The sequence below is a fragment of the Eptesicus fuscus genome, chromosome 6 (genome assembly GCF_027574615.1).
Source record: "Eptesicus fuscus isolate TK198812 chromosome 6, DD_ASM_mEF_20220401, whole genome shotgun sequence".
Taxonomy (NCBI): domain Eukaryota; kingdom Metazoa; phylum Chordata; class Mammalia; order Chiroptera; family Vespertilionidae; genus Eptesicus; species Eptesicus fuscus.
The window spans coordinates 4,670,735-4,693,674 of record NC_072478.1 but is presented as its reverse complement, the minus strand read 5'-3'; the positions used below and the strand labels follow the sequence as shown (position 1 = coordinate 4,693,674).

The 22,940-nt window shown below is 47.8% G+C and overlaps 1 protein-coding gene across 1 annotated transcript; it reads right to left on the bottom strand.

Annotated features, from left to right (window-relative positions):
- Positions 1–17,889: 17,889 nt before the first annotated feature.
- PROP1 (PROP paired-like homeobox 1) lies at positions 17,890–20,484 on the bottom strand. Its single transcript, XM_008158655.3, has 3 exons — positions 20,376–20,484; positions 18,952–19,181; positions 17,890–18,228 (listed from the first exon to the last, which is right to left on the bottom strand). The coding sequence occupies exons 1-3, from the start codon at positions 20,482–20,484 to the stop codon at positions 17,890–17,892; spliced, it is 678 nt and encodes a 225-aa protein (XP_008156877.2).
- Positions 20,485–22,940: the final 2,456 nt, after the last annotated feature.

Below are 22,940 nucleotides of genomic sequence, written 5' to 3'. Positions count from 1 at the left end.
CCCAGTGCTCCTCATGGGGAGCTGAAGGCTAAATCCTTCTATAGTTTCGCCTGAGACCTTAGGTCTTATGGGAGCTATTAATTCTCATCTTCCACAATCTCTCTCAGGTGTCACCTGCCAATAACAGGCTCCCTGGCTAAGGTCTTCACTGCTCTGGCCTGAGGCCTTTGCAAGGAGGAGGACATATGAAAGATGGCAAACAGGATACGTTTGTCATGAGTGATGTCAGCTGGCTCCAGGGAGCATAGTGTCCTCCTGTGTGGGAGTGCTGGCTGCTATTGCCCATGAGCAGCAGGAAATGATAGAGCTCTGGGCTAGAGCCCTTGCCCTCTCTCCCAACCTACACCTCGAGGGTCTGCTTAGCCCACCTGAGAAGGATGAGGCAAGAGAAGAAACACTAAAGATGGTCCAGGTCCACAGGCAGGAGGGACGCTCAGAGTGCGTGGAAGAAGAGAGAGGTGTGTAAGTGGACAAGGGCTCCTGGCCACAGAGGATTGGAAGCCACTGGCTTTGCTCATGCAGAGAAAGCCAGTCCCAGCAAAGAACATGGCTGGGACTGGCAACCCTGGTGGGACAGACAGCCTTTCAAAGCTTGCAGCCTCTTAGCAGAGCCAGCTCCATGTTGAAGGGCAAGTCTGAGGTTAGTGCTCCCTGGCTGGAGAAAGGTTATCCTCTCCCCACCTCACCTCAGTGCTCCCCCTTCACACTCGTGTCTGCAGAGAGGGCAGCAGGAGATAGGAGGCACAGAGGACTCAGAATCTGTGGGAAGCCCTCCTCCACTGACCCCAAGCCAGGAAAATTCTCCTGTGACCACAAACAATGACTCTACCTGACTGCCCTTGTGATGCAGCCCGCATGGCTTCCCACAGTGGTGGCACAGGATGGGCAGCTGGAAGATGAGAGGAGAGCAGAGGAGAGGATAATGAGGGAGAAGCTGTGTCCAGCTCTTGCTAGCGGATGATCACAGGGTACTGGGTGGAGAGGACCTGCTGACTGTGGGACTGCCTCTCCCCTCTTTCAGGAAGGCCCACCTTCTCATACATTGCAAAATCCCCCCTGGCAATAGGCAGATGAAGACAGGACCAAAGGATGAGAAGGACAAGAGGATGAGGAAGACAGCAAGATGCAAACAGCACAGCGGGAGAGGAGAACAGGAGGACAAGGAGGAGAGGAGAACAGGAGGACAAGGAGGAGAGGAGAACAGGAGGACAAGGAGGAGAGGAGAACAGGAGGACAAGGAGGAGAGGAGAATAGGAGGACAGGGAGGAGGAGAGGAGAACAGGAGGACAAGGAGGAGAGAATAGGAGGACAGGGAGGAGGAGAGGAGAACAGGAGGACAGGGAGGAGGAGAGGAGAACAGGAGGCCAGGAGGAGAGAGAACAGGAGGACAAGGAGAGAGGAGAGGAGAACAGGAGGACAAGGAGGAGAGGAGAACAGGAGGCCAGGAGGAGAGGAGAACAGGAGGACAAGGAGGAGAGGAGAACAGGAGGACAAGGAGGAGAGGAGAACAGGAGGCCAGGGGGAGAGGAGAACAGGAGGACAAGGAGGAGAGGGAACAGGAGGACAAGGAGGAGAGGAGAACAGGAGGAGAGGAGAACAGGAGGAGAGGAGAACAGGAGGACAAGGAGGAGAGGACAACAGGAGGCCAGGAGGAGAGGAGAACAGGAGGCCAGGAGGAGAGGAGAACAGGAGGACAAGGAGGAGGAGAACAGGAGGACAAGGAGGAGGAGAGGAGAACAGGAGGCCAGGAGGAGAGGAGAACAGGAGGCCAGGAGGAGAGGAGAACAGGAGGAGAGGAGAACAGGAGGACAAGGAGGAGGAGAGGAGAACAGGAGGAGAAGGAGGAGAGAATAGGAGGACAGGGAGGAGGAGAGGAGAACAGGAGGCCAGGAAGAGAGAGAATAGGAGGACAAGGAGAAGAGGAGACAGGAGGACAAGGAGGAGAGGAGAACAGGAGGACAAGGAGGAGAGGAGAACAGGAGGACAAGGAGGAGAGGAGAACAGGAGGACAAGGAGGAGAGGACAACAGGAGGCCAGGGGGAGAGGACAACAGGAGGCCAGGAGGAGAGGAGAACAGGAGGCCAGGTGGAGAGGAAAATGAGAATCCTCTAAGGGCAGGAGGACCAGGCCAGTGATCCCATTTTCAGAACCAAGTCTTTATACCCAGAGGGTAGAATTAGGCAGAGGGTTTTGCATGTGGCCAGGCTCTGGGTCAACCTGCAGTCCTTCTGGAGATTGGGAGACTCAGCCTCATGGTGACTTGTCTAACCAGGCCGGGAAGGGGGTCCCCTCTGACCACACCTTGGCTCCCAAGAAGCTCCTGCTAAGACAAAGTTGAGTCCAACCCATTAGCTCCTCACTCTGTACCAGGGTGAGGATCCGTTCAGCCCCTAGTGTTCAACCTGCAGGTGTATCCTGGCTCCTCTCAAGGGGGCCCCTCCACAGCAACCACTGCTTGAATGTGCTGTCTCCCACAGGAAACGCCCACCCTGTGCAGCTTCCACATGCTCCTTGTGCTGAGCCAGGTCATTAAGATGTTCCAGGTAGTCCAGAAGATGGCAGCTGAGTAGGTGGATCTTTCTTGCACCTCCTCCCGGAATCTAACTGGAATTAAAGCTAAATTGGGGAATGTTCACTCTGAGTTACCAGCTGAAGACTGGCTGAAGAGGAGACTTTTAAACAAGGAAGGGCAGAAACCACCTTGAGTTTGGTAGAAAGGGTGGGGTCATGAGAGGCGCTGGCCCAGCTCCCAGGAGCAGTGGGCCAAGGGTAAGGAGGGTTACCCCTGAGAGGAGCCAGGGCCTGGAACCCAGGCAGGGCTCCCCAGCACAGACAGCTAGAGCTGGCAACAGCCACCCACACAGCAACCAGCAGAGGGGCTTCTATCTGCCAAGGAGCTGAACCTCCCAGAGACAAAACCACTTTTTTTTTTTTTTTAAAGGACTGGCACATAGAAGTTTTGTTCTCAGTCATTCACCCTAGGTTTCAGTGGATGTAGGGCAGTGCGGACTGGAGTCACCTGAGGAAAGACAGGGGTGGAAGGAGTTGGGGAGAGTCACAGGTTGGGGAGTGGCTGCCAGGATCCCTGTGCTGAGTCATTTTCCCCATCCCTGATATCGCAGAAGCCATTTTTCCTGAGATTCACAAGCCCTTTCCAACAGCAGAACAGGCAAACATCCCCCCGCCATCCTCCCACCCCATATACAGCTCATTTCATCTTAAGGAATCCCACTCACCCCACCCTATGGAATCCAGTGTGTCCCACCCTGCATCTCAATCCCTGCTGAGGAGGCAGCAGTCTCAGGGAGTGTCAATGACTGACTTTGGGGAGGGGCCATTCCCACAACATTCCTGGGACCTGGCTGGCAATTCTCTCCCATGGAAGAGTTGATAGAAACTCCTGGCTCCTGGCAGACCCCACTGGCCTGCCTAAGAGGGGCTCTGTCCTGCCAAGGATAAAGAAACATTCTGGGAACACACCCACCATCTTCCCCTTGAAAACCGAATGTTTGCTGACCCAGTTTAGGGCCCCATGCTGCTAAAAAGCCAGCCTACGAGCTCAGCCTGGCCCCTCCTGTGAGCAGCCAAGCCCAGTGGAGGCAACCACAAGCTGTGGATCACTTCAAGCTAGCCAAACGTGGTCAGCTTCTGACATTGGGTAGCACAAAAGTACCTCCTGGGAGGCCTGAAAGTGGCATACAAAACAGCCTCAGACAACATAAGAGCAAGATCCAAAGGGAAATTCGAATAGGCACTAAATCTGCTGAGATGAACTTCACTCCCTCACCCCCATTATTTTCTTTATTTTTTCTTTTCTATTGCTTTGGTATTATTACTATTGTTATTTTTTACTCTTTTCTCTTGTGTTTCTTTCATATTTTCCTCTATCCTTTTTAAATATTTTCTTTTGCTTTATCTTTTTCTTCTTTTTACCTTCTCATAATCTTTCCCATTCTTTTTTTTTTTTTTTGTAAAATATATTTTTATTGATTCAAAGAGGAAGGGAGAGGGAGAGAGAGAGAGAGAGAGAAAGATCAATGATGAGAGAGAATCATTGATTGGCTGCCTCCTGCAAGCCCCACACTGGGGATCAAGCCCACAACTTGGGCATGTGCCCTTGACTGGAATCGAACCCAGGACCCTTCAGTCCGCAGGCTGATGCTCTATCCACTGAGCCAAACCGGTGAGGGCTCTTCTAGTACTCTTTTCATTTTTTATTATTATTTACTTTTTCTTATTATTCTTGTTCTCTTTCCTAATTCTCTTTTCTTTTGTGGTTGTTTTTGCTGTTGCTCTTAAGTTCTTTTGTATGTTTTCATTTATTTCCTGTTTTGCTTTGTTTTGTCAGCACCTGTGCAACAGCTTGCACATTGTGGTCAGGGTGAGCCTCACAGTTAGGCTGCTTGAGAGGAGATCCCACGCATAAATGGGACAACAACAATCAAGACCCAATTACAACAGGAGAGCCCAAATAACCCACAAAATGACACTCCTAGAGCATCCAGCTCATGAGTTCAAGGACACCATACCATTGGGCCCCAAAGGAAATTTACTACCAAAGGTTACCACATGAAGACTGGGAGTCATAGCAGTTATATCTAATACATAGCAACAAATGCAAAATGATAACTAAAATGGGGAGACAAAGAAACAACACCCAAATGAAAGAAAAGAAGGAATATCCAGAAAAAAGAAATAAATGATATGGAACTAAACAATTTAACAGACATAGAGGTCAGAGTAATGGTTCTAAGGATACTCAAGGAAATTAAATACACGGAACTTAGTGAGAACTACATCAGCATGACAAAGTACATAGAAACCATAAATAACAACCAGTTGGAAATGAAGAATACTATAGCTGACATCAACAATACCCTGAAGGCTGACCAGCATGGCTCAATGGTTGAGTGTTGACCTATGAAACAGGAGGTCACACTTTGATTCTCAGGCAGGGCACATGCCTAGGTTGTGGGCTCGGTTCCCAGTAGGGGGCATGCAGGAGACAGCCAATTGATGATTCTCTTCCTCTCCCTTCCTCTCTGAAATCAATAAAAATATATTTAAAAATTACACTGGAAGGAATTAAAAGCAGGCTTGATGAAACAGAGGATTAAATAAGTGATTTGAAATAAAGGTAGATAAAAACAATCAAATAGAGCAGCAAAAAAGAAAAAAAAGATAGCACTTCATAATGACCCTAAACTAAACCATAGACTTTAACTGGGATTGTGTGTGTGGTGGGGAAGGAGGGTTGACTTGAAATGAAGACAGAAAAGTATGGTCTGAGGAGGGACCAAGATGGTGGCAAAGTTAAACAACTAAATTGCCGCCGCGCATAACAATTTCAAAAATACAACTAAAAGACAAAACGTCTACCACCCAGAACCACGGGAAAGCTGGCTGAATGATAGATTTACAACTAAGAAGGAAAAAGAAAGGAGAACAAACGCAGAAAAGCTGAAGTACGGAGGCGCGCGTAGCGGGCTGGTGGCGGGCAATGGGGCGTGTGGCTTTTTTTCAACCCAAAGGGAGACAAGCTCCCGATCACTCTGAAACCCAGTTTCTGGGGACACGCGGGGGACCCAGACACCTACGGGGAGAAGCTGGACTCTCGGCCATCAGGTTGGAAAGTGAGAGTGACTTTCTTGCAGAGGTGTGCCCAGCAATCAGTGTTTACTGCACTGGAGCGTGGGATGCGGGGACTTGGAAATGCGGAAAGGCAGAGATGGCTGACAGCAGCCATCGCCAGTTTGCCACGCCCTAGCCTAGTGACGCCCTGAGACCCTGCCCCGCCCTGAGACCCCGCCCTGCACATTCTGCAAACCCGCCCAGGCTCCACACAGCGGCTTTTGCATATAAATGGCCTGCCTTGTGGCAGCTTAACCAAATCAACTGCAGCTCCAGTCAGACTTCTCCAAAACCGCCCAAGCAAAGAGGAGAAAACTAGTTCTGTAGCTCCTGCTGGGGGGCCTCAGACAGTAGCTGACCTGCACCCCATTTGAGATCCAGAAACTAGGGCATCTAGTGGTCGGTGTGAAATGACACCAGATTTTAACCACTCTCATAAGGGACACATTCAAGAGGCAGATTCAGTGAGCGCCAAAGCCCTACTGGAACAAGTCCCGCCCCATAAACGTGTCTCCAGCACAACAATTCCTCCTTTATAGACACAGTGGGTCCTCACAGCCAATTGACCTGGAGGTCAATTCCTCCCACTGACACCAACAACAATCAAGACTTAACTACAACAAGGCTGTACACACAGTCCACTAAGGGGTGCACCAAGAGCGTCCACCTCAGGTAACGGGGAGGCTGAGCCGTTAAAAGCCGTCAAGCCTGCTTTTAATAGGACACCTAGTACACAAAGCTACCCTAACCAACTAAGGGAAGCAGCGAAAATGAGGAGGCAAGGAAACAGATCCCAAACAAAAGAAATGGAGGAGAACAAGCGACTGGACATAGAGTTCAAAACCACGGTTATAAGGTTTTTCAAGAATTTCATGGAAAAGGCCAATAAATTTAATGAGACCCTTGAGGATATGAAAAAGGACCAACTAGAAATGAAACATATACTGACTGAAATAAAAAATATTATACAGAGACCCAACAGCAAACTAGAGGAATGCAAGAATCAAGTCAAAGATTTGGAATACAAAGAGAAAAAGGGCACACCTCCAGAAAAACAAGAAGAGAAGAGAATTCAGAAAGTAGAAGATAGTGTAAGAAGCCTCTGGGACAACTTCAAGCGTACCAACATCAGAATTATGGGGGAGCCAGAAGAAGAGAGAGAGCAAGACACTGAAAACCTATTTGAAGAAATAATGACTGAAAACTTCCCCCACCTGGTGAAAGAAATAGACTTACAAGTCCAGGAAGCACACAGAACCCCAAATAAAAGGAATCCAAAGAGGACCACACCAAGACACATCATAATTAAAATGCCAAGAGCAAAAGACAAAGAGAGAATCTTACAAGCAGCAAGAGAAAAACAGTTAGTTACTTACAAGGGAGCACCCATACGATTATCAGCTGATTTCTCAACAGAAACTATGCAGGCCAGATGGGAGTGGCAAGAAATATTCAAAGTGATGAATAGCAAGAACCTACAACCAAGATTACTCTACCCAGCAAAGCTATCATTCAGAATTGAAGGGCAGATAAAGAGCTTCACAGATAAGAAAAAGCTAAAGGAGTTCATCACCGCCAAACCAGAATTATATGAAATGCTGAAAGGTATTCTTTAAGAAGAGGAAGAAGAAGATAAAGATAAAAATTATGAACAACAAATAGGTAACTATCAACAAGTGAATCTAAAAACCAAGGGAATAAAAAATCTGATGGACAGTACTAACTGGTGAATGTAATAGAATCAGGGGCATAGAAAGGGAGTGGACTGACAATTCTTGGGGGAAAAGGGGAGTCGGGGTGTGGGAAGAGACTGAACAAAAATGTACACCTATGGAGGAGGACACTGGGGGTGGAGGGTAAGGGCAGAGGGTGGGGTAGGAACCAGGTGGAGGGGAGCTATGGAGGGAAAAAAAGAGGAACAATTGTAATAATCTGAACAATAAAGATTTATTTAAAAAAAAGAAAAGAAAAAACCCACTTAAAAAGCATGAGTAGAGCTCTAGCTGGTTTGGCCCTGGTTGTGGGCTCGGTCTCCAGCAGGGGGCATGCAGGAGGCAGCCTATCAAGATTCTCTCTCATCATTGATGTTTCTATCTCTCTCTCCCTCTCCCTTCCTTTATGAAATCAATTAAAAAATAATAAAAAAAAAGCATGAGGAGAGTATAAGGGAACTTTGGGACAACATGAAATGGAACAACATCCACATCACATGGGTATCAGAGAAAGAAGAAAGTGAGCAAGGGATAGAGAACTTTTTGAAGAAATAATAACAAAAATCTTCCCTAACCTGGTGAAGGAAAAAGTCATTCAAGTTCAGGAAGCACAGAGAGTCCCAATCAAGTTGAACACAAAGAGATCACAGCAAGACACATCGTAATTAAAATGGCAAACATTAAAGACAAAGAGAGAATCTTAAGGCTAGTGTGAGAGAGAGACAGAAAGTTACCTACAAGGGAGCTCCCATAAGGCTGTCAACTGAAACACTACAAGCCAGAAGGGAATGGCATGGAGTATTCAAAGCAATGAAAATTAAGGATCTGAAATTAAGACTACTATATGCAGCAAGGCTATCATTCAAAATTGAAGGTAAAATAAAGAGCTTCTCAGACACACACACACATAAAAGCCAAAGGAGTTTATTATCTATCACCAAACCAGAATTGCAAGAAATTCTAAAGGGACTATTGGAAGAAGAAGAAGAAGAAGAAGAAGAAGAAGAAGAAGAAGAAGAAGAAGAAGAAGAAGAAGAAGAAGAAGAAGGGAAAAAAATTGTATCAATCATAACCTTAAATGTAAATGGCTTACATGCTCCAATGAAAAGAGACAAAAATGTTACTACATAATACTAAAGGGATCAATCCAACAAGAGGATATAACCCTTGTAAACATATATGTATGCAAAAGAAAACATATATTTATGCAATATAGGAACACTTAAATACATCTAAAGACTCCTGGAGGACTTTTAGGGAGCGATCACCAGCAATACAGTCATAGTAGAGGACTTTAACACCCCACTGGCATTACTGGATAGATCTTTCAAACAAAAAATCAATATAGAAACTTCAACCTTAAATGACTAAATCAGATGGAACTAAAAAATTTTTGTTTTTACAGAACATTTCACCCCTAAGCTGCAAAAGTGCATATAGAGCATTCTCAAATATACCACATGTTAGGACACAAAATAAGTCTTTATACGTTCACGATGATTGAAATCATATCAAGCATCTTCTTGAATCACAATGGCATGAAACTAGAAATAAACTATAATAAAAAACTTGCCCAGCTGGCGTGGCTCAGTGTTTGAGTGATGACCTATGAACCAGAAGGTCGCAGTTCGATTCCCGGTCAGGGCCCATTCCTGGGTTGTGGGCCCAATCCTACTTCGTGGGCCACCTTTTGCCTTCAATACTGTGGCAATTCTTCTTGGCATTGACTCCACGAGATGTTGAAAGGTGATGTGAGGAGGAAGCCAATCAATGATTCTGTCATCATTGATGTTTCAATATATCTCTCCCTCTTCCATCCTCTCTTAAATCAATAAAAATATATTTAAAAAACAACTCAAAAACATTCAAACACCTGGAGGCTGAAAAGCATATTATTAAACAATGAATGGGTTACCAATGAGATCAAGGAAGAAATAAAAAAATTCCTGGAAACATATAAAAGAATACATAACAACCCAAAATCTATGTCACACAGTGAAAGCAGTCCTAAGAGGGAAGTTCATAGCATTATCGGCCTACCTAAAGAAGCAAAAAAAAAGCTCAAATAAATGATCTATCCCTATAAGTAAAATAATGAGAAAAAGAATAAGAAAAGCCCAGAGTAAATAGAAGGAAGGAAATAATAAAGATCAGAGTGGAAATAGATGACACAGAGAATAAAAAAATCAATAAAAAAGATCAATGAAACAAAGAGCTGGTTCTTTGAAAAGATAAACAAGATGGATGAACCTTTAGCCAGACTCATCAAGAAACAAAGAGAGAGGACTCAAATAAATAAAATCAGAAATGAAAGAGACAAAATAACAACTGACACCACAGAAATACAAAGATTGTAAGAAAATACTATGAACATCTACACTGAGTGGCCAGATTATTATGACCACCTGATGTTTGTAGGCAAATTAGCCGTGCACTGCATCGTATGGGATATGGAAGCCGAAGGCCTGTTCGAACACCTTTGCTTTCTGCAGTTACCAAGTCTCCAATTTGCACAGGAATACAAGGATTGGACAGTTGAGCATTGGAAAAAAGTCATGTGGTCCGATGAATCACGTTTCCAGTTGCATCATGCAGATGGCAGAATGAGAATTTCGCGGAAACAGCATGAGAGCATGCACCCCACATGCATGAGTACAACCCTTCAAGCTGGTGGGGGCAGTGTTATGGTTTGGGGCATGTTTTCCTGGCATGATTTGGGCCCTTTAATTCATGTGGAACAACGTCTGAATAGCATAACATACCTAAGTATCTTTGCTGATCAAGTTCATCCTATCATGTTGATGGCGTATCCCAATGGAGATGGCTTCTTCCAACAAGACAATGCGCCATGCCATGGTGCTCGTATTGTGCAGGAGTGGTTTCAAGAACAAGAGGGAGACTTTACCTTGCTTAGGTGGCTCCCACAATCACCAGATCTCAATCCAATTGAGCATTTGTGGGACGAAGTTAAAAGAGCCATCAGGCAGCTGGTTCCACAACCATCAAATCTCACAGAACTGGACAGTGCTATTCATCAGGCATGGTGTCAGATTCCTCGCATCACCTTTCAACATCTTGTGGAGTCAATGCCAAGAAGAATCGCCGCAGTATTGAAGGCAAAAGGTGGCCCAACGAAGTACTGATGGGGCAGTCATAATAATCTGGCCACTCAGTGTATATGCCAACAAACCTGGGCATAATGGACAAATTCCTGGAAGCATACAATTTTCCATACTCAATCAGGAAGAATCAGGAAACCTGCATAGGCCAATAACAACTAATGAAATTGAAACGAAACAAAACAAAAACAACACCCAGCAAACAAAAGTGCTGGATTGGATGGATTTATAAAACATTCAAGGAAGAACTAACACTTATCTTCCTCAAATGACTCCAAAAAATTCAAGGAAAGGGAAGACTCCCAAGCTCTTTTCATGAGGCCAGCATTATCCTAATTCCAAAACCAGATAAAGATACTACAAAGAAAGGAAATGACAGGCCAATATCCCTGATGAACATAGATACTAAAATCCTCAACAAAATATAAGCAAATTGGATCCAGCAATACATTAAAAAGATCATACACCAGGACCAAGTGGAATTTATTCTGGGATGCAAGATTAATACAATATTCACAAATCAATAAACATGATATATCACATAAACAAAAAGAAGGATAAAAATCACATGATCTTATCAATAGATACAGATAAAGCATTCGACAAAGTCCATCACCCAATATTGATATAAACTCTCATCAAAATGGGAATAGGGGGAATATACCTCAATATAATAAGGGCCATATATGACAAATCTGTAGTCAATATCATACTCAGTGGGCAAAAACTAAAAGCATGTCCCTTAAGCACAGGATTTAAATATTTTTTTTATAACCCTCACCTGAGGATATTTTTCCATTGCTTTTAGATAGAGTAGAAGGGAGGCAGGGGGAGAGAGAAACATTGAGGTGAGACATGTTTCAATTGGTTACCTCCCAAATACACTGACCTGGACCATGGAATGAACCTGCAACCTAGGCAAGTGTCCTTGACCAGGAATCTAACCCACGACTCTTTGGTGAGCAGGCCGATGCTCTAAACACTGAGTCATACTGGCCAGGGCTCCTTTCATCATTCTTATTTAACACTAGAGGCACAGTGCACAAAATTCATGCATGGGGGGGTGTCCCTCAGCCCAGCCTGCATCCTCTCCAATCTGGGACCCCTCAGGGGATGTCCAACTGCTAGTTTAGGGACTGCTGGCTCCTAACCACTCATCTGCCTGCCTGCCTGATTGCCCCTAATCGCTTCTGCCTGCCAGCTTGATCGCCCCCTAACTGCTCCTCTGCCAGCCCGATCATCCCCAACTGCCCTCCCCTGCTGGCCTGGTCACCCGCAACCACCCTCCCCTGCCGGCCTGGTCGCCCCCAACAGCCCTCCCCAGCTGGCCCTATTGCCCCCAACTGTCCTCCCCTGCCGGTCTGATCTTGCCCCCAACTGCCCTCCCCTGTCAGCCTGGTCACCCCAACTGCCCTCCCCTGCAGGCCATCCTGTGGTGGCCATCTTATGGTGGCCATCTTGTGATGATGTGAGGACAGCCATCTTGTGGTGGCCACATTGTGACAATGTTGTGCAAGGGTGTCACACGAGGGCGTGACATCACCTAGGCTTTTATTATATAAGATAGTACTGGAAGTCCTAGCCACAGTGATCAGACAGGAAGAAAAAATAAAAGACATTGAAATTGGAAAAGAGGAAGTAAAACACATTATTTGCAGATTACATATTGTACATAGAAAACCCTAAAGACTCGTCTAATAAACTACTAGGTTTAATAAACGAATTTGAAAAGTAGTAGGATACAAAATTAATATCCAGAAATTGATGGCATTTTTATACACCAACCAGAGGCCCGGTGCACTTAGCATGACACTCTCCAGGTCCATCCTTGATGTCGCAGAGTAAGAGGTACTTCTTTTTGAATGCCACATAATATTCCATGCTGCTAATATACCATGGCCTGTTTATCCACTCATCTACTGATGGGCACGTGGACTGTTTTCAGTTCTTAGCTATTGTAAATAATGTTGCTATGAACAAAGGGGTGTATATACTCGTATTCTTTCTGATTGGTGTTTTGGGATTCTTAGGATATATTCCCAGAAGTGAGATCACTAGATCAAACAGCAGATCCATTTTTAATTTTTTGAGGAGATTCTATGTTGTTTTCCACAGTGGCTGCACCAGTCTGCATTTCCACCAGCAGTGTACTAGGGTTCCCTTTTCCCCACATCCTCATCGGCACATGTTGTTTGTTGATTTATTGATAGTAGCCATTCTGGCAGGTGTGAGGTGATACTTAATTGTAGTTTTAATTTGCATCTCTCTGATGATTATTGACATTGAGCATTTTTTCCTATGTCTCTTGGCTGTCTGTTCTCTCTCTTCTTCTGGCACCCCCACAATGTGAATGTTGGTATGCTTGAAGCTGTCTCAGAGGCTCCTTATATTATCCCCATTTATATTTTGCTGTTTTTTAAAAAATATATATTTTATTGATTTTTTACAGAGAGGAAGGGAGAGGGATAGAGAGTCAGAAACATCAATGAGAGAGAAACATTGATCAGCTGCCTCCTGCACACCCCCCACCGGGGATGTGCCTGCAACCAAGGTACATGCCCTTGACCGGAATCGAACCCGGGACCCTTCAGTCTGCAGGCCGACGCTCTATCCACTGAGCCAAACCGGTTTCGGCTATATTTTGCTGTTTTGCTTGGATGTTTTCTGCTGCCTTATCTTCCAGATCTCTGATTTGATCTTCTGCTTCGTCTACTCCACTGTTGACTCCTGTAATGTATTTTTCATTTCAGTTAATGTAGTCTTTATTTCTGACTGGTCCTTTTTTTTCTGGTTTCTAGGTCCATTTTTACATTTCCTATCTCTTTGTTGAAGTTCTCATAAGTTCTTCTACTTTTCCTCTAAGTTCATTGAACATCCTTATGAGCAGTGTTTTGAACTCTGCATCTGGTAGATTGCTTATCTCCACTTTGTTCAGTTTTTTTTCTGGAGTTTTATTCTATTCTTTCATTTGGGACATGTTTCTTTATCTCCTCATTTTGGCTGTCTTCCTGTGTTTGTTTCTATACACAGCAGGTCCTCGGGTTACATCAGAGATCTGGTCCTATGGCACGATGTAACGCGATTTTTGCTGTGAAGTCGGAACCCACCTATATAAGCACCTACATCACTCATATGGAGCACATACACAGCAGTAATGAAGTGAAACAGTAAAAAAAAAAAAAAAAATTAAAAGGCAGATAGCAATTCATGACCTTTACTTGTGGTAAATAAATAATAAAAAACATAAAGCACATATGTTCATACGTTGAAATGACAGAACTTTTTTTTTTAAAATAAATAAATGGGAGATGGCGCTATAACCACGAAAAGACATACGTCGAGTCTGACGTAACCCAAGGACTGTCTGCTATATTTCCCCGGCTTGGTAGAGTGGCCTAGTGTACTAAGTGACCTGTAAGGTCCAGTGGCTCAGCCTCCCCAATGACCCAAGCTGTTCACTTGAAGTGTGCACCCCATGTGGGCTGTGTACACCCTCCTCTTGTAGTTGAGCTTTGTTTGCTGTTGGCATGTCAATGGGAGAGATTTACCACCTGAGCAGTCAGTTGGAAGAACTGGCTGTGACTACCATCACCAATCTCTGAGCACAGTGGAGCAGCAGCTGTGCAGGGGCCCACCCCATAGAACAGTACTTACTTTAGCAGGACTCTGGTGCCCACTGAGTGTGTCCCTTGAGTGTGTCGCTTGTGGAGGTGGTTGCGTGGTTGTACTTCAATGTGATCTGAAGCTGTCTACTGTGTGCTGGCTCTGGGGCCTCTCAGGAGGTACAGGCCAAGGTCAGCCATTGCCTGTGTTCTGCCTGGGACCACCTAGTATGAGCTACAAAGCGATTTGCAGATGGCTGCTATTTGTGCTGGGCTTGGAGGTTCCCAGGCAAAGCCATGCTGTGAACCAAGGCCGGCTGCTGATAGTACCAGGCCTGGGGCCACTTAGGGAGAGGTACAGGGCTTGCTGAGGCCAGATGCTGCTTACTTGAGAGATTTTGGGAAAATCAGAAGCATGACTCAAGACAGGCCATTCCTATAGTAAAGTCACTGGAAACAGCTTGTGTGGGCCTAAAAGTTGGGTGAGCAGGCAGGGAATCACCAGGGTGGGGCAAATGGTGTGAGCTTAGTTTATAGAGTTTCAGATATGCTCCTGTCTGCTGGCTCTGTGGACAGAAGGCTCAGCAAAGGAACAATGGCCTTGGCCAGCACTTCTGTCTGTGAGAAAGGTACCCCCCACACCCCAGTCTTGCCTTGATGCCTGACAATTCAGTTCCTCCCTATATGTCTCTGGTGCCTTTCAAGCTCCTGCCTCAGTGCTGGAGCTCAGAGGAAGTAAGTCTGAATAAGTCCATGGATGGGCACTTTAAGAGGAAATGCTTGGGACTCCAGCAATAATCTGTCTCACTGAGCCATAATCCCTGCTGGACTTTACATTTAGAAGTTATGGGACTTCCCTTTCTGGTACTGGAACCCGGGGCTGAGGAGCCTGGTTATGGCTGGGACCCCCTCGCCCCTCAGGTGGCACCTCCATTTTAAAAAATATATATATTTTATTGATTTTTTACAGAGAGAAGGGAGAGGGATAGAGAGATCAGAAACATCAATGATGAGAGAGAAACATTGATTGGCTGCCTCCTGCACACCCCCACTGGGGATGGAACCAGCAACCTGGGTATGTGCTCTGACTCAGAATTGAACCATGACCTCCTGGTTCATAGGTTGATGCTCAATCACTACACCAGCTGGGCCCATTTTGTTTTTTGTTTTTTTTGTTTTTTTTTTTTTTTTGTTAATCCTCAGCCAGGGATATTTTTTCCATTGATTTTTAGAGAGAGTGGAAGGGAGGGAGTGGAAGAGATGGGGGCGGGGGAGCGAAGTGGAGAGAGAGAAACATCGCTGTGAGACACATTGATTGGTTGCCTCCTGCATGTGCTCTGACCGGGGCCAGGCATTGAAGCTGCAACCCAGGTACGTGCCTTTGACCCAGAATTGAACCTAAGACCCTTTGGTGCATGGCTGATGCTCTAACCACTATGTTACATCGGCCAGGGACCTATTTTTATCTGCCACACATGGGTGTGGGACCAGCCGGTTCCTGTCTCTGCCCCTCCTACCAGTCTGGATGTGACTGTGTCTTCAATTTCCTAGTTGTAGGACTTCCATTCAGCCAGATTTCAGGCGGTTCTGAATGATGGTTGTTCTGTGGTTTAGTTGTAATTTTGATGTGGTTGTGGGAAGAGGTGAGTAACCTACACCTCCATCTTGCCTGGAAGTCCTCTCCTTTATCTGAAGCATGATTTATTATAAACTAGAGGCCCAGTGCACGACATTCGTACACTGGGGGGTTGGGGGGTCACCTAAGCCCGGCCTCCGCCCTTTAGCAGTCCAGGAGCCCTCAGGGGATGTCTGACTGATGGCTTAGGCCCGCTCCCTTGAGTGTGTCACTTGTAGAAGTGGTTGGGTGGTGGTACATCCCATGTGGGCTGTGTACACCCGCAGTCGGACATCCTTAGTGCTGCCATGGAGGTGGGAGAGGCTCCCGCCACCGCTGCTACCCTTGCCAGCTGTCAGCCCGCCTTGTGGCTGAGCGGCACTTCCCCTGTGGGAGTGCACTGACCACCAGGGGGCAGCTCCTGTGTTGAGCATCTGCCCCCTGGTGGTCAGTGCGTGTCATAGTGACCGGTCGTTCTGACATTTGGTCGATTTGCATATTACCCTTTTATTATATAGGACTAGTTTGCCCTGAAGGGTGTCCCAGATCAGGGTGGGAGTTCCCTTAGGGCATGGGGCAGCCTGGGCAAGGGGCCTGTGGTGGTTTTCAGGCTGGCCACACCCCCATGGGGTGAGGGTCCCCGCTGGGGGGACGTGGCCAGCCTGGGTGAGGGGCTGAGGGCTGTTCTCAAGCTGGCCACACCCCCTTCAAGGTGGGGGTCCCTGCTGAGGTGCCTGGCCAGCCTGGGTGAAGGGCTGAGGGCTGTTTGCAGGCTGGCCAAGCCCCCCAGTGGGGACCCTCAGCCCATGGGGGTGTGGCCAGCCTGGGTGAGGGGCTGAGGGCTGTTTTCAGGCTGGCCACACCCCCTTCAGGGTGGGGGTCCATGCTGGGGTGCCTGGCCAGCCTGGGTGAGGAGCTGAGGCTGTTTTCAGGCTGGCCACACCCCCTGGCAATCCAGGCTCCCAGACCCTCCTTTTTTTCTTTTTTTTTTCAGCGCCTCCTTGAGCGGAGGCCAGGGCCGGCTAGAAGCAGGTATCTGGGATTTATTTATCTCCTATAATTGAAACTTTATAGCCTAGAGCGGAGTCCAGGGCCAGCCAGGGCAGGCGGGAAGCTTGGCTTCCTCCATTGCTGGGGGCAACCCAAGCCTCCTGCTCGCTCCAGCTCCATGGTAGTCGCCATCTTTGCTGGGTTAATTTGCATACTTGCTCCTGATTGGCTTGTGGGCGTGGCTGCTGGTGTAGGGGAGGTATGGTCAATTTGCATGTTTCTCTTTTATTAGTGTAGATAGTATATTTCAACTAGGAAGTAAATCTCTCAGGGGTTTCATAGTTTAAAACACTACCATCACATCATGTAACTACATAAAAAACAGTGCTATAAATGAAACTGCCTGGCTTAGATCATATAGATAACTTCACAGTCTTTATGGTATCTATACACACACACACACACAAAAATCTTCTTCCTTTGTTCCAATTAAAAAAAGAACCCACAAGAAAATAAAACATGCAGTCAACTTAAAAGTTAGGTTGAAAGAATGTTAAGTCTCTTACAGGCCAAGTGAATCAGATCTTATTTATTTTTTATAGGACATTTGGGAGCCATTCTTTGAAGACTGAATTTTCAAGGTCTGTTGGAAGTGGAAAGACTGAAGCTAAGGAAACCAATGAGAATTAGAAAATATTGAGCTAGCAAAAGCAGTGTCTGCTGGAATGGAGAAGAGAAGAATAAATTCAAGAGATATTTCTAGGACAGAATGAAGAAAAGTTAGTGATTGATTTGGGGTGTAGGGTGGATGATTGGGAAGGAATGTATGGGGAGCCTTTAAATCAAAAGCCTTCTTGAAATCAGCTAGCAACAGCTGGGACGAAGATCTTAAATTGTGATCTCAATGAATGAAGTCCCACAAGCTCTATCTCCCTCAACCCTTTCTGTTCGCCAGCAGCAACAATTGCTTCCATCAAAACTACCTTCCCCAGTCACCTCCATTGGGGCTTATGTGCATCTTCCAGGAGGTTCACCTCCCTCAATTCTCAGTCACCTCAGTGAGCCTTTATCATGACTTCCTGTTTTTAAATTTCTACTCTCTGAGCTGCCCCTCACCATATTTCTACGTTACTCAGAAGGAAAGGAAACCACCTAGTGTTCTCTGTTTCCTGAAGGCCAGAGACTGGGCAATCAATTACCTTATCAGCACTTGTTTGACCTTAGTTCCAGGACTTTGGTGGCTCAAGGCTGAGAGGAAGCATGGGTGGGGGTGGGGGGCAGGGAAGATGACCAGCGGGGTTTGGGTGCAAGGTGGGGTACCAGTCTTCAGACTGGTGGGGTCGAGCAAAGGAACCACCTGTGGAGGGCTGAGAGGGAAGAGCATAATTGTAGGGGTGAGGAAAGCAGGTCCCCGGTGGAGATGGGGTTGAGTAGGAGTAGGGGCAAGCAGGGGACTCGGGCAAGAAACCAGAGAAGGTGGCAGGAGACAGATGGGCCAGTGGCTGAAGCAGTGACCGCTCTTGCTTCCTCTGCTTAGCTCTGCGGTTCTGGAACCAGACCTGAGGAGGGGGGAGAAGAGCCATGTCAGAGCCTGCTTCTCAATTAGGTGGCGCTGTTACAGGCAACCCCCCTCCCCAGTGGCAGAAGGTATAGGTACAGGGCACGAATGTCTCCCACATCACCACAGGAAGCAATGCTCTCCAGGAGCCATGTCTGCACCAGACCTACTGACAAAGCGAGACGCATACTGTTATCCCGAACTTGTATCTACATTTGCCCTACTGTAACTTTGGGTAAGAAATGTTAACTTGCAACAAGAAAGAGATAAATATGACACAATGGCCTTTCTCCCTCCCCAGAGAATAGGACATTTCCCCTAGGGTTATTAGACATTCAGACAATGGACAAGTTTAATTGTAGACAGGGTTGAATTTAGGGTCGGGTTTCTGCTTAAGATCGGTGAACTCCACGGTTAGAATTGAGGGAGCCTCAGGCTGGTTGAGTTTTGAGGCCATGGTTAGGGACCAGGTTATATGTCTATATGTAGGTGTAGAGTTAAGATTGATTTCTGTTGGAATTCAATCACTGTTAAGGGTTGAAATGCAAGTTAGATTAGGTTAGCTCTGGGTTCACTCAGGGGCACTCCTGGTGAGGAGGTTCTGGTGACCGTTGGATGAGGCTATATTTTGGTGAATTTTAGGTCAGGGTCAGAATGCCTGTGAAAATGTGTGTCCCAGTAGTTCCTCAGCACCCAAACCGCACTTCTGCCCAGGATCCATCACCTGGATTCTGGCCTCGCTGAGACCGGTGTCCCGGGCCAGGTCCTCTCGGGCCCAAATGTCAGGGTACTGGTTCCTCCCAAAGGCTGACTCCAGCTGCTCCAACTGCGCGGGGCTGAAGGTGGTGCGGTGGCGGCGCCGGGAGTGCAGGTGGCCTCTCTGTCTTTGCGGGGAAAGCCCTGGTGTCCCCACTCCCACACCAGAGAGGCTCCTGTGGGGCTGGGCGCTCATGTCTGCGATGGAGGGAGGGAGGTATTGCTGCCCAGTGGACCCACTACCCATTCCCGACACTGATGCCGTTCCCCCTGAGTCTGCTCAGCGCCTCTATGCTGTCCACACACGCTCTGCCCCAGACAGAAACCCTGCAGCTTTCACGAGCTGGACCCAGCTCAGCCTTGGCCCTGCTTCACCTCGAGTCTCCTAAGCCAGGCCGCCTCTCCGCGTGGGATCCACTCCTCAGACTCACTCCTCCTCCTGGGCATTCAGCTCTGGCGGCCTGGCCTCTGCAGGGCGTGCCCACCCCATCCCACTCTCCCAGGTCCACCCCCTGCACGTGCCTTCTGTGGGCTTCACGGCACAAGCCGCCCTCCTGAGTCTCATCCTGTGGCTGTCCTATTTGCTCTGACACCCAACAAACTGCCCAGGTCTCTAAGACCCCATCACTGGTCCCTGTCTTAGGGCTCATGTTCAGCGAAACCTTCTTTATGCCGCTCCTATCTTCCCACACCCCTCACGGGGAAGACAAAACGCTTCCCCCTCTTCCGCTCAGACACACCCTCCCCTCTGTACATTTCATCTTCTCCCTTATTCCGGCCCTGGCTGGGCCAGTAGGCTGCAGGAACCTGAGCTCGTGGGAAAGGCTTGTCTGTCCTTCCCACAGGCTCCCTAAGCCCCCACACTAATTAGTCTGAGAGCCAGCGGGGAAGAGAGAACAGGGGGAGAAAAGAAACACCTGGAAGGCACTCACTAAGAAAAGGAGACGTCTGGAGCCACGGCACCCCATCCCCATGGGGACTCAGGGGTATGGCCCCACCCAGTGCTCACCTTCGGTCTTGGGGACCCAGATGCGTTGAGCCACTGGTCCCCTGCTCTCCTCAGATCCCAAACCCTGGCCCCTCCAGCTCCCTCCTTCAGAGAAGGCAGTGCAGTGGGCAAACTGAGGTCAGGAGCGAGGAGACAGGCCCAGTTTTCCCTCTGCCCACACCAGTGAGCCGTTCAGCAGCTCATCCACGCCAGGGCCTCCGTCCTCCAGTCTGTAAACCGAAGGAGTTGCCCAGGCTTTCCAAGGTTCCCATGGCTTTAACATTGTAGGGTTGTGTTCATTTCTTCTCTTCACCTTCCTTGTGTCAAACCATTGCCCTGCGGAGCCCAGGCATGGAGCCCCCACACCTGCCGCCTCAGCAGGAGCCCCCCAGAGGTTCACTCACCCACCGTGGAGGTCTGAGTCCTGGCGGCTGGGCCGCTCTCCAGCCAGAGGCTGCTGCAAACTCGCCCCTTCCTTGCCTTACCCTGCTCACTCCTCCCTTCCACTTCCATGCCTAACAACAGCACCCTGGACAGTCCAGTCCTGTGTCCCAGTCTCTAATTCGGGGCAGTCTTTCTCTCTTCCTGTTGTTCCCTTCTATGCCTGTTACCTCGCTCTGTGTCCCTCTGTTTATACCTCTCTCGAGTCTCTCTCTCTCTGTAGCTATAGATAGATATCTCTGTTTTTTCCACTGTCTCTTTTTTTTCTATTTCCCCAGTTCTTTGCTTGAGCTTCACCTCTTTCTCTGTCTTGCCCTCACCCTGTTTGTCTGTTTTTGCCTCTATTATCCTCCCCTGCCCCTTCGCTCCCTTTGCTCTCAGCTGCCTCCTTGCCCAGCTTGCAATCCCACACCACCTCTTTCTCCCCGAGACTTGAAGGAATGACCTCCTCCTGGCCCTGTGGGCCCATCCAATCACTGCCTGGTCACCAGAGCCCCTTCATCAGGGGAGGATCACAAGCCGGATGAGGGAAGGTGCTCTGCTGGAGGGTCCAGGGACTGGGGCCAAGAGCTCCTGTTCCCAGAGGACAACATTCTTTTGTCCTGTTAAATCCCCTCCTGGGAGCGGAGGGGAAGGAGGAGAAAATGCATTCCTCCTAAGACCCTTCCTCAGAACCCCACCTGGGGGGAGGGGGCCAAGGGGGCCGGGAGCAGGGCCTGCCTGGCACCTCAGCCTGTGGGTGCTGTCCAAAGGCCTGTTTCCAGACAACTAAGAAACCAAGAGATACAAGTGCATTCTGACCCCTCTGAGATACCCTGATTCTCAGAATACACCAGACACCCCCGAGGACAACATCGGCTGAGTCTCCAGGACACCACAGTTCTCAGTGCTCTCTGCTTCCTCCTCCACATGTCACCGCCTCATTCACCCAGGGCCCCGGACTCCGCGATCTTCCAAGGTTGCCTAGACTTTCAGAAAACTCTGACCCAGAAAAGCATCTGAATTCCAGGGGCATCTTGAACCCCCTGGGCCTCAGGACTCTGCAGGAGACTGGGATTCCCATGACATTCTGACATTTGGATTGCTCAAGGAAACCTGGATACACCCAGAATCCCCGAGCAGCCAGGATACCCCGACACCCACAGTACTCTGGTCTTGAGGCTACACAGAGCCAGGAAGTACATTCTGACATCCTAGGACATCCTGATTCTTTAAAAACAACCTGATATCCCAGGAATCTAGGACACACTGAAACCCAGAACATTCCACCTCTACTAGGAAAGCCCCTGTCCCCACTATGAAGCTCTGAGCTCTCAGGACACACTGCCCCAAAGCGGACACCCTAACCCCCTTAGAACACACGGCAACCATACAACAGTCTGATCCTCAAAGTCATGCTAATCCTTCACACACATCCTTTAAAAGCACCCTGACAAGTTAAGACAGAAAATCATCAAAATCCTCTAGGATCTTGAGACTTACAATATGGTCCATGAATCAAAAGCATCAGAAATGTATCAAAGCTTGTTAAACATTTAGAACCTTAGCCCCACCACAGTCCTACTGAACCAGAATCTGAATGGCAACAGGATCCCCAGGAGAACTGAATGTACATTTGTCTTCGTCAACTCTGGCTGCCCAAAACAAACAAACAAACAAACAAACAAAATCACAAACAAAAAACCACCCCCCCCCCCCAAACTCACAAACAAACAGACAAAACCAAAGGTTGGGTGGCTTAAACTATAGATGTTTATTTCTCACAGTCCTGGAGGCCAGGGAAGTCTACTAACAAGGTGCCCGCTGATTCCGATCCTGGCGAGAGCTCTGTTGCGGGTTGCAGACAGCCAGCGTCTCCATAGTGCAGGAGTGAGCCAGCTCTGGTGTCTCTTCCTCTTCTTACAAAGACACTAATGCCATCGTGGGAGCCGCACACTCACCATGTCCTCTAAACCCAACCACCTCCCAAAGGCCCCACCTCCAAATACCATCGCACTGGGGTTAGGGTTTCAACTTATGAACTGGAAGGAGGAACATTCAGTCATAATAACATTAAAGTCAAGAAACACTGACCCAAGGCACCAGCCCCTCTCCCTCTACCCCAAGATATACTGTGACCTCCTAGACAACCTGAGCTCCATGACAGCCATGGCCTTCAGAGACCCAGTAACATGTAGTCAACTTGGACCCACAAACAAGCATTGAAATCCAATGTACCCTGACGCCTCAAGATCCCCTAACACTACACGAGAACTCTGCCCAGCCTTCCAGGACAGCCTAATTTCCCAGGACATTTTGATATTACAAAGAAACTTTGATCCATTATTGTTTTCAGAGGATACGGAGACACCATAACTTTGACTTGACATCCCAGAATATCATAATCCCTCAGGAGCCTGGGAGATTTAGAGGCATTTGGTTTTCTAGGGCACCCTGGTTCCCCCAACCTTGACCTTCAAGGAACCCTGATCAGGAACCTCTTGTCTTATAAGAAACAGTGATGTGATAGGAAAAAGAGCATAGGTTCT

Bases quoted from the DNA above. Each gene is read 5' to 3' on its own strand.
- PROP1 (XM_008158655.3), bottom strand. From the start codon at position 20,484: ATGGAAGTGGAAGGGAGGAGTGAGCAGGGTAAGGCAAGGAAGGGGCGA. The intron at 19,182-20,375 runs GTGAGTGAACCT...CCTCCATCGCAG, and splicing joins GACTCAGACCTCCACGGTGG to ACATGAGCGCCCAGCCCCAC. The intron at 18,229-18,951 runs GTGATGGATCCT...CCCCCTCCTCAG, and splicing joins TCAGCGAGGCCAGAATCCAG to GTCTGGTTCCAGAACCGCAG.